At 43.8% G+C, this 11,587-nt stretch overlaps 1 protein-coding gene across 3 annotated transcripts in view; it reads left to right on the top strand.

The window, feature by feature from the left end:
- LOC139198674 (protein AF-17-like) overlaps positions 1–11,161 on the top strand; it is an 18,825-nt gene extending 7,664 nt beyond the window's left edge. The window contains exons 9-21 of one of the 3 annotated variants that reach the window (XR_011584103.1): positions 92–239; positions 348–1,169; positions 1,711–1,907; positions 2,211–2,328; positions 2,504–2,570; positions 3,047–3,195; positions 5,878–6,078; positions 6,294–6,370; positions 6,635–7,005; positions 7,120–7,216; positions 8,088–8,300; positions 8,386–8,490; positions 8,824–11,161. Coding sequence is in view for 2 of the 3 variants with exons in the window: in XM_070827594.1 (XP_070683695.1) it covers positions 92–239; positions 348–1,169; positions 1,711–1,907; positions 2,211–2,328; positions 2,504–2,570; positions 3,047–3,195; positions 5,878–6,078; positions 6,294–6,370; positions 6,635–7,005; positions 7,120–7,216; positions 8,088–8,300; positions 8,386–8,421 (2,496 nt within the window). In the remaining variant the exon portion in view is untranslated. Of the gene's footprint in view, positions 1–91; positions 240–347; positions 1,170–1,710; positions 1,908–2,210; positions 2,329–2,503; positions 2,571–3,046; positions 3,196–5,877; positions 6,079–6,293; positions 6,371–6,634; positions 7,006–7,119; positions 7,217–8,087; positions 8,301–8,385 lie in introns of all 3 variants that reach the window. The other 2 variants (XM_070827595.1, XM_070827594.1) reach the window with 2 other exon arrangements.
- Positions 11,162–11,587: the final 426 nt, after the last annotated feature.

Genomic DNA, 11,587 nt, shown 5'->3' with positions numbered 1-11,587 from the left:
ACATGATTAATTTGCTGCCATTTTGAACGACTGAAAGAAAGAACTGAACGAATGTGAACCTATTGTTGTTATGACCTGTACGTTGGGACAGATATCCTCCAGTCACCACAGCAGCAAGGACAGTGAGGGAAAGCCCAAGAAGCTGAGCTCACACAGTCATGGTCACCGCAGTAAGAAGCCAGGAAGCACCGGCAAGAGCTGCTCCTCCTCCTCCTGCTCCTCCAGTCCATTCAACACAGGTACGATGTGAAGAACCAAACGAGAGCCAGAGTGAAAAGTTGTACACGAAGACTGTTGACAGCAGTGAGTTTCTGTGAGTTTGACCAAAGTGTTTGTTTCTCTTGGAGGTGGCTCCCTGTCTTCCGCTCAGGATTTCCATCAGTTCTCAACGTCATCCTCCCGTCTGGAGCGTGACCACGACCGAGGCGGTGACGACCACAGCGGTGAGGAGCGCAAGGAGCGTCACAGAAGACCAGTAGTCCAGGAGGACGAGAACGAAGAGGACAACGAAAAGGAGGATGACAAAGAGGAGGAGGAGGAAGAGGAGGAGGATGACGATGAAGAGGAGGACAGTAAATACCACAAGCCACCAGCTCTGACTCCAGCTGATGGCCCACTGGCAGGGACACAGGGTCACGACAGGTCGGAGGGGAACTCGAGCCCTTTCGAGAACAAGGTTACTATTTCCACCTTTGGGTCCATCATGCGCATCACCTCCTCCTCAGGGCTGGGCAGCAGCAGCAAGATCCGGAAGATTTCCTCCTCGGGGGACTACAAAACTTCCAAGTCTCTCTGTAAACCATCTCAGCTGAGCACGCCACCTATCCTGGAGGAGGCGGACCTGGAGGCCAAAGCCACGCCTCCACCGCTGCCCAGAGAGCGGAGGCACCGTGGCAACAAGAAGAGCAGCCACGGTCCAGGGCGTCCGCGGGGCAGCAAGAACCGAGAGCGGAGGGACGAAGAGCATCACCACCACCATCACCACACGGCGCCTCCTCCTCCAGCCTTAACCTCCTCGCTCTACCCCAGCCCGTCCTCCATCCCCCACCCCGCCTTTCCTTCCACACTTCCTTCCACCACCGTCTCTTCCTCCTCTTCTTCCTCTTCTTTCTCCTCCTCCTCTGCCGGCAGTTTTTCCACAGGTCGTGGCAACTCGCTGCTCAGCTCCGGTGAGTCTGAGTGAGTGGGTGCATGTGGTAGCGCTCTGGCTTCCTGTGTGTGTGAGTGCAAGCATGTGTAAAAAAAAAAAAAAAAAAAAATCATCTCGATCTCCGTGTTCATTTGCAACTTGACTCTAAAGTGTTGAAATGTTTCCATTACACATGTGCCATGTCAGCACCACGGCAGCAACTTATCTGTATATCACAGCCTGACAGCGAACAAGCCGCTGGACGTAAGGGCCAACATGCGGTTACACGGCACTGCTTTTCGTACACTTGGTTATAAAACGTGGAATATTTTGTACATCTGTCTCGCAGCATTCATTTCATCTGTACGAGGCAGAGATATCGTCCTAGATAGTGGTTTTTGTGTGCGCTGCACATGTCTCGGAGTGGCTGATTTCCTGCCCTACTTACAGATTGAGTCTCTTGTGTACACGAACGCTCGGGTGCCAGATGTTGTCGTCTCTGGGGTCGTCCGACTTCTGAGACGAAAATAATAATAATGATTAATATCTTTTCACCTAACTCGATCTTTGTGATCACTCAGGTATCTACTCGAGTCTCAAGGACCCCCTAACGCTGGGTGGGGGTGTCTGCAGTACTCCTCTCTCCCTGGGTGGAGGGGTGTGTAGCACGTCCTTGTCCCTGGGAGGGGGTATGTGTAGCACCCCTCTCTCCTCAGGACTCCTTTCATCCCAGGTCTCACTGTCACTTCCGTCAGTCAACGCCGTCACAAACACGCAGGTACTTTAGGAAGAGCTCAGATTTAGAAAGGTTTAAACTGCTCTGTCAGAGCATTTTTATTCCATTTCTGAGCATGTTCTACACAAAACAATACTCTTTGTTAGCGAACATACTTCTTTGAAAATCTTGTCAACCCCGTCTGAGAGTCTGTATTCTGAATAATATTAAATAATGTTCCAGATGTGGCTCATATTACCAATAGATGGGTGCTCATTGGTTTACTTTTTTTTTTAACCAGCATTCTTTCCAAGTTGTCCAGATGATGTGTTTGTCAGCCAGATGTTGAAGTTCACTGTCTCGTAGGTCCATCCAGGTTCCAGCACCTCCTATAGCCTGACCTCTACTCAGCCTTTCGCCAGCTGTCTCTCCACAGCCCCGACACTGCCGCCACTACTGAGCCAAGCCCAGACCTCACTGCCAGGTGAGGGGAGGACACACATCACGCATGGATTTGCATTTGTTTGGAAACTGAAGCTAGTTTTAGACAAGCTACCACAAGAAAAACCCTCCCCTGACACAAATACTCTCCGAATCTGACTTCATATTCCATCGCTTACAAGTGAGTGAAGCTCAGGACTCTTCATTCCTTTTCTCAGAGTCCGACCTTGATGACTGTCGCTTCCCGTGCCAGGGAACATCACCGAGAGAGAGTCTTTCTTCACAGTATGTCTCTTTTTCGTCTTTATTTGTATGTTTGATGCTAAATGTTGGGTGCAATACAGGCTTTTTACACAGTAAGCAATTAGTAAAACCCAGTTTCAATAATCAGGCAGTCTACTTATCTTCGTCCATCCTCCATCCAGCGTCTATAACACTCATCTTTAAGGGTTGCGGGGAGGTTGGAGCCAATCCCAGCTGATGGGAGGTGGGGTACACCCTGGACTGGTCAATCATAGTCTGTCTACTTATCTTTCATCCATCAAATCATACATCATTTGGATACATTTTCCCCGTGCTGTAGCTGTAGTCAAATCAGTTTCTATTTCTGTAAGCAGCAACAGGAAATGGCTACCAAAGAGTCAGAGAATGATATAAAAACAATAACCACAGTCACAGGGTCTAGTTCCCCAGCTTGGCTGCAGCAGTGACTTCTTACTTCTATCTGACTCATTGTTGTTTCTCTCCTCCTCCAAACCCAGGTCTCCTATGAGCTGTCTTCCTCTTCTGTTTGACCAGAGAGACGGGCTGGGTGCAGGAGTCAGAGCCCGTCCTGAGAACGTCCCTCACGCCAGCTCTCACATCGAGCTGCTGCTGGAGAAACACAGCAACGGAGAGATGGGAGTGAACAGTGAGTGAGCCTGGAAAAAGACCTATTGGTTCCCACGTGGTTCCTAAATTAAACTCACAAGGGTCACAAAACCATTACAGGGATAAGAAAGGGAAAAACAACTATTTTTGTATGTTACCCAAAAGTCTGTGTATTTTTCCGGCTCTTTACTTTTTTAGATGCACAAACTGATGTGACTTAAGGATTAAAAGGCATTATTCATTTCATCTTAACTTTTAAAATCCTTCAAATATAACCATTTGAGAAAGAGAAATCGCTGTTTGGTTGAAATGCTCACTTCCTCTTGGGGCATCATCATCAGCTGACACTTTCTAAATCTAGTCTTTGCTCCTTTTTCTTCCACCACCCAGTGCTGTCACATATTTTCCATTTTGCCTCATACATCTTTCTGTTTTTTTAATTCTGTCTACCAGTTCTACCGTTGTCTGTCTTCCTACCACTGCTGCCTCTCCTAAAATCGGGCCTGGACCCCACTTTCTTCCCCAGCTCTTAGAATGTTTTCTAACTATGTATAGCCTTAGCATCCCACCCTCTGTAAAAGAAAAGGCCCTGCAGTCTCCATCTTAAATATATTTGTCTGCACCCCAGGCAGAGTTCACTCTAGGCTAATGAGTGTTAACTGCTGTTCCACTCTGCAGAAATGACAGATAGGGTGTGTTTGTTCTTTGTGCCTGTGATGCCGGGCACACCGCTCCGACAGCTGCATAGAAAATCAATTAGAAAGCATTTAAAGGATGGGGTTGAATTCCCACTTCAAACCTGACAGCACTTCTGTAAAGTAACACAAGATATGAAACCCCGGGAGTCCAGAGGAATCAGTAGCTGATGACAGCACTTCACCGCAGACTGAAGTCTGTTTTCTCTGTTGTGCCGCTTTGACAATCATTTATAGAAAAAAGTGGTGGAGTTACAAATGTATGTTTCAGAAATATTTCATTTAGGGTGAGTGTAATATCTAGTATTTAAAAATGAACTTGAGTAAAATTGTGTAATAATGGTATTGTGTTTAAGCTGCTGGTTTGTGTCTGTGGTCTGCCCATATCGGTGTTTTTCCATATTTTATATTGTATATTATTATGTATTTAGTCAGGGGTCGGACTGTTTGGGGGTGTGCCCACTGGGCCTCATAGATCTCTCTCTCATTCTCCTGTCATGTTTTTTTGAACCTATCAGAGTGGACTTGGACCAAAATCCTGTTATAGGTCATTTCATCTCCACATAACGATCCGTCACCAAGCACAGTGCTGCACATTTTCTGTTCATTCAACGAAGGGACAGTTAATATAAAACGGCCTATTTCTGATCCCATTTTGAATTATATACTTGACAGATTAAAACGTCTGTGTGAGACTATTCACACTCAAACTGCGTCCATTCGACAGGAGTAGAGCCTCCTTTAGGTTTGTCCTTCTCCTGTTCCATGTCACATTCACTCTCTTTGATGCTTTTCTGTGTTGCCTTCAAGCAGATCTCCAGCCTGCGTCCGTGCCATGCTTAAAAACACAAAGCATCGTCTTAATAGTAGATGGAATATGACACGTGGATGTTTGTCTGTTGTCACACGACATACACTTAGTTGCCAGGTTATTAGGTCCACCTGGCCTAACTAATGCTGTCTAATATAACAGCCCTGCAGTAAATCCTCCCTTCATCGAGGTTATAATCATTTGCATCATCGTTGACATGTGCAGTGTGGTATAACTCATTTTCACATCTATCAGAGACAAAGCATTGCACTGTGGGAAAGTAAAGTACTTTTTGTCTTCCATTGTTCAAATGTAAAGGGCACTATATAATACATTTTCAATATATACATAGTGCACAAGGTAGCAAGGAGTGATTTAGGACACAGCCATAGTTTGGTGACCTCTTTTTGTTTTCCTGTGTAGCTCTGCCCAACATCAACCCGAGCAGGGGCCTCCTCAGTCCGAATAATTGAAAACACCTGTGGGGGTGCACAAGGCCTTTTAAAGTGGACTAGAATACAGTCTGGAGCGGGTCACTGTGTCTACTGTCGGAGCAGATATTTCCCTACACATCCAGTAGTTTAACCATAACTAATCTATCCTGATACGTACAGTAAATGAATGAGAAGATTATACATCAGTTCTGGCTTCTGGAAGTCAGTTGACTTCAACAACAGACTGTAAATAAATTAGGACTTAACTCAACTTTATTGACACCTTTTACACACGCAGCCCGAAGTGCTTCACAAAGCAAAAATGAAAACGATAAAACAAAATGGAAACATGTATACAGCAACGATGTAAAAAATCTCAATACATAATGAATAAAACAAACACCAGGGATGAATTTAATGTAAAAAAAACAATTATTAGAACTTGAAAACTAAGGTCCGACCGTTACTCCAAGTTAGAATTAAAAGCTAGGGCAGATACTGACATAGTTTTAGAACCGTTAATGTTGTCAGAACTGTTAATATTATTGTTTTACAGTAACAAAAAAAAACATTTCCAGTGTTTGGACTGTGAAGGATGTCCGCCCACTGCATTGATTAAACTTAAACTATTTTCATATCTTATTTGGATATTTCATAATGTGCCAGCGTGGGTGCATGAATTATTTAAAATGTGCTACGCAGTCATTTTTAAAGCGACGTTATTGGCAATTCATGTATAAAGTCTTGAAGTCTCTTTTATCTACCCCCCCCCCCCCTTTTAGTTGTGGAGATGCTCCAGTCCCTCCACTCCCTGCAGCAGGAGAACCAGCGCCTCCAGGACCAGATCCTCAGCCTGACGGCGAAGAAGGAGCGGCTGCAGCTGCTCAACACGGAGCTGGCTGTGCCTTTCCCTCCACACATCCTTTCCGCCCAGGGCACCATGCACACTTCTGCCCAGATCAACTTCCTCTCATCTACTCAAGGTCAGATTCAAGACTCCATTGATAAAAACAGTAATATGACCTAATATAAGCTCTTTACAGGAACATCTTTTTGTGTCTTTTTTGAAATTATACAAATGGAAGATTTAATAATGTGAAAATGCTATTTGTAGGGCATTTTAACATCAATAATAAATATGGTTGTTGGATAAAATGTTTTGATTTTGTAGTTTAACTCCCCTCCTTTTCTTCCTTAGACCCCCTGAGCACCAATAAGAGTCCCCTGTCCAAAAGCTGCTTCCTGAATGACACCTCTTTCGTTACCTCGTCTGAGGTGAGAACCTGTTGACCCTTCTTACCTTGAACACACCACACAAACCTACATCAGACAGCAACAGCAGCTGCATCTCTGCCTTTTACGTTTCTTCGTAGCAAGAAACCCTCAACACAACGATGACTGATCATTAATCATTTATGTTTGTCTTTTACAGACATTTACTCAGACTTTATTATTTCACTGTGAAGTATATGTGAGGTGCAAAGGCACCGAATGCCTCACAGCTAAATAGCTCAAATGATTTCCATGTCTTCGTTCAAGGAGCTGCACTCTGGTAGTCCGTCCCGCAGTAGCTCCTCCCTCTCCTTCCAGAGTACTCCTCCCCCTCAGCAGAGCCCCGCCTCCTTCGGCCAACCCCTGCTGAACGGTCTGAGTCGAGGTTTGAGTGACGGTTTGGGGACCATCAGTCAGGCCGGCAGCTCCTCTCTGCCCATGGTGGGCGGGCTCATGGCGTCCCTCGCAGGAAGTCCTCAGCTGAATCTGAACGGCGTGCTGGGCAGTCTTAACGGTGTGATCCAGTCTCCTGTGCAGAACGCCCCTCAGCCCACGCTCCCTGCTCTGCGCCCCCAACCTCCACCGCTCAACCCCCAAGCACTGGCACAGGGCTTTCAGCTTCCTAAGAGTGTGAGCCCGTATGTATCCCTTCTGTGTTTAAACCTGTTGTTCTGTGAAAAGGGACTGACCTCACGTCAGGGACACGTCTGAGTGTTGTTTCATTGTGTGCTGTGTTGTTGCTTCTGTTTCAGGTCGTCTCTCCTGTCCGAGCAGCAGAAGCAGCTTCTTCTGGAGCAGCAGCAGCAGCAGCAGCTGCAGCAGTTCCTCACCTCACAGAATTTCACTCCTGTAATGACACTCTTTCTACCACTCTATCTTATCCTCGCACTATTTTTAGAAGATGTATCTGTGTGGCCATATCTAATTTACAAGACTGTTTACCACTGTCAGACACAAAATGATGCTAAACGTCTTCAATTTAGTCAGTCCAGTAATTAAATGATGGGCAAGTCGAGGTCTTCCCAGGCATACAGTGGACATTGGGCTCACTCACTAATAACTCCCTGCACATAACTCACCATAACAGCTGGATGTAACGGGTTAATTGATGAGGTTTAGAGGTTTCATGCGAACATAAGCCAGCCAGGTGTCTGTCTGTCTCTAGCTTATTATTTAACAAGCAGTTCTGTGAGTAGTGTCGATCTTCTCGTCTAACTCTTGTCTAGAAAGTGAATACTTTTTATTTTAATTTCCCCAAATGTCAAATAGTTGAAAATAAGTAACATGTTTCCATTTTAACCCAACTTTTTTGGAGGATTTACCACAATCAAGGTTAATTGGAAGTACAGAAGTGATCTTACTTCGGATCACTTACTAAACGGAACCCAGCGGCCATTTACAGCCACGGACGTGACAGAAGAAGCACAGTGCTGGAATGATACGCTGAAGAGTAGGATGATAAAATGAATAAGCAGCTTGTGACTAAGTAGCCGCAGAGGCTATGAGTCACCGTCTGACTCCCTCTTATTAGATTTACAAATTGCTGAAGTTCTGATGGAGTTTAGAAGCAGTCAGTCAGTGCACATAGACATCACAGCATCCCTTGGTGACTGTGTGTTATTTCCTCTGTACAAGTGTTGAAATAAGAGTAAGGTGTAAAACCCAGGACTCCTGAACGTCCCATAAACTTGTTGTCTGTCCCCCCCCACCCCCCCACCAGGAGCAGCAGGTGGTGGTGTGCCAGATGCTGCAGCAGCAGAGACAGAGGGAGCTGCAGCGCCTCACGCTGACAGGAGCACTCACCTCCACCCCAAACTCACCCATGATCGCCCAGTCACCCAACTTGCTGTCCTCAGCTACAGCCTCACCCCTGCAGGGTGGCCAGGGAGGCAGCCTCTTTGGCCTGCAGGACAACGCACTTCACAAGCCCGGGGTGAGTAAAACTCTTAATGATTACAGTACATGTGGTAAAGGTTTCGGTTAGAACTGTAAGAAATGTAGTATATCTGTGTTTCCAGGCTGCGGGAGAGAAGGGTGGAGACAAGAATGGGTGACAGCTCTGGACTCCACAGGAGCAGCTCAGATGAAGATATCGGGCATCGCAGCCCACTTGAAGAATTGAGGTCAATTTAATATGACTTTTGAACGTCTTTCCTTCTCCGTCATCTTTATCTTACACCCTTTTATGAATGTATAACAGGATGGACTTAAACGTCAAGGTGAAGTTTTTCGTGTTTTGGAAAGTCTTTATATCAGAGGTTCTTCTCATAGGTTTTTGTGTAGGCAGCTTTCAGAGAGCATGAATACAGTGGTCTCTTCTTAAATTGCACTAATTTGTTAGCTAGACCAATGGGGCTGCCTATGAGGGCAGAGCCAGAGTTCCTGCTCATCCCTCCAGGGGCGTGGAGGCATTTGAGTTGAATCGTGAACTGATTGTTCACGATTTCTCTCCACAGCTTGAACCAGTTTCCACTCAGTCAGTGAGAATCACACACGTCTGCCACTTCTTGCAACCTCAACTGTCTTCCTTGATATTTTGTCTTCCCTTTGTGTTCATCCCACCCAGGTTTCATCCAGATCTGCTATATGTTGCAGCCTCCTCACATGCACTTATTATGTAAAGGATAAATGTTCTGTCATTTTCAATGTGTGGTTAGTGGCATTTCAACACAAAGCTAGTTATTACCTCAGATCTCCCTGCCACCTATTTTCCATTGTTTCAATTTTGTGCTGACTCATTACCGCAATAGCCTTCACTGGATATAAATAGCCACCAAAATCTTGGCGTTAACTCTACGGTATTAACTCATGTAAATGTAAAAAATGACACAGAACCCACGTGCCCAAAATGGCACCATCGTCCATGACAGACTGGCATCAGCGTGAACGCTGGGCACCAGGTTTTATTCTGATCCACCCTGAGAGTTTCTAAAGACTTTTATATCCTTTCAGTTGCTATCGAGATTAAGCAGACAAAACCAAACATTTGGAAACTGTAAGTAAGAAACTAATTGTTTTTTTCCTAAACAAGTGTGCACTTTGCATGTTAGTAGCTAACAGAGCAAATTAGCCATCCACATCTCTAAAGGATGCTTGGTACTTACGAGGCCACTAGGGACTGACCGTTTTTGATTTATGTGAGTATTTTGCACTCCTCCTCCTGAAGTGTCAATTTTTTGTGTTAACTTCATAACAGATATTCTTTTCATGTTCACCAACTAGTTGTTCTTTTAGCAATACTGGATAGATAATGCCTTAATGATGCTAGATTCACAGAGAAAACCACGAGCCCAAAGGCTTCTTCTCTTGTTGTCTTTCTTTGATAGTGTTTTTTTTATCGGGGGTACATGGAGGGGTACATTAGTAAAGTGAAAGCACTCTTCCTAAATCCATTTATACTTTTGATAGCTGACTGATGTTTTCAAAAGCTGAAATGTGTGAATAAGCGTATAGTGGTAACTGAAGTGTCAAAATCCTTTTCTATTGTAATTTTTGTGTTCAGATGCAATGTTCTTTAGTTGTTTGTGCTTCAGTGAACTGAGAAACCAGGACTTAGGGAGAATCTTACAGTAAAGCCTGCACAGTGGTGGCATAGAAGATGGCTGAAGATGTAAACTATTATTAAAGTGCTGTCGCAGCAGTGAGTCATACGTAGTGTAGCTGTTACCAGCCGAGAAGACGGTGGTTTGCCGATGTCGTTACTGTTGAACCTTTACCGCAGGCTGTTGAGCCCACGGTCATGACTAAGGCCAACACAGACTATGTTAAGCTTCTCTTTCCTTCCACTCCAATCCATCATGTGACGCCTCCATTATGCTCAGTTTTACTAATCAAGGCCACTCACAAAGTGATTATGTTATATATTATTATGTTTTCTCTTGTGTTCTTTAACAATATTGTCATAGGTCTTTTAAAATATTTTCTCTCTACTGTTTGCAATCTTGAACATGATCTCCCATAGATGTGATATCTTGAGTGCTAGATTGTTTTTTTTTAGCAGCTTATGTAGACGTCAGAAAGGAATTTCAAGCAGCTCACTTGTCGGTGACAAATACTGTAGCAATGACAGAAGGAGAATGTTGATTATGTTGATAATGACATGAGCCAACACGTTGACATGACTCCAAGTGGGAGGTCTGCAATTTACCAAGTATGTCCTTATTCTGTAAGTCCAGACTCAACCATGTCCGAGTGATTGACTGAGGAGTGGTGCGAAGGATTTCTGAAGCGGTTTCTTTCTCATGTTGCACTGGGGCGCTTTGGGCCCAATTGTAAATTGATTTTTAGTACCTTTTTCATTTTGTTGAAATGCAAGTTGTATACTTTAATATGTTTGTGTAAAGACACATTCATTCTTTTAAGCTTTGACGTTTGGGTAACCAAGATAATCCATGTTCTGAATGTCGTACTGTGTATCTTTCATGTATTGCAACATTTAAGCACCTGCAGGCTCTGAATGAGGTTTGATGGAGAGCGAGTTACCTATTGGGATATGAATTGCATGAAATGCAGTGATGTCTCTCAAATGTATTGCTAAATACCAAGTAATAACTATGCATAGTTTTAAATGCATTTTTCCCTGAAAAAAAGAAATGAAATGAAAATGAGATGAAATGAAATGAGCACTGAATTTTAAAAAGGACAAGCATGTTGTCATTGTACAGTGTATTTGTTTGAGAGAATTGATCAAAACGAATTTGACAATATTCAGATTAAAAGCCCTGTAAAGTATTTTGATATTTTTGTGTGTAAAATTAAAAGGACGGATTAAGACTTTTTTTGTCAATAAATGTATTTTACTGAGTTGTTTTACATTTTCTCTTGGGTGTTGAATGACTTATGTGTTAGTGTTGTTACGTCTACGTCCTTGAAATCATGAATGAAATCATACGTTTTCATAGGCAGGTGACTGACATAGCTAGCTTTCTTCTCACCTGGTTCCAGGTCAGTAGATTGAACCTGCAACTAATATTAGAAGCAAATCTTCTATTTTACAGCAGTTTAACAAATCTCAGCGTGTGAAAACAGACTGCAGACTTTATGGCCGTTTGGAACCAGTGTTCTGAAAGTAGGATTTAAACATTGTTTCAAAATAAATCTATTCTCCAGAAAAAATAAAAAAGTCTAAAAGCATTAAAAAGTGGTTTGTATATATCCAAATATTTTTCCCATCATCATCTTATTACAAAATATTTCTGAATACACCATTAGGAGAATGAA

This window comes from Pempheris klunzingeri, chromosome 3 (assembly GCF_042242105.1).
Source record: "Pempheris klunzingeri isolate RE-2024b chromosome 3, fPemKlu1.hap1, whole genome shotgun sequence".
In the NCBI taxonomy this organism is placed as follows: domain Eukaryota; kingdom Metazoa; phylum Chordata; class Actinopteri; order Acropomatiformes; family Pempheridae; genus Pempheris; species Pempheris klunzingeri.
The sequence above is the reverse complement of the archived record's forward strand: the minus strand, read 5'-3'. Positions and strand labels throughout refer to the sequence as shown.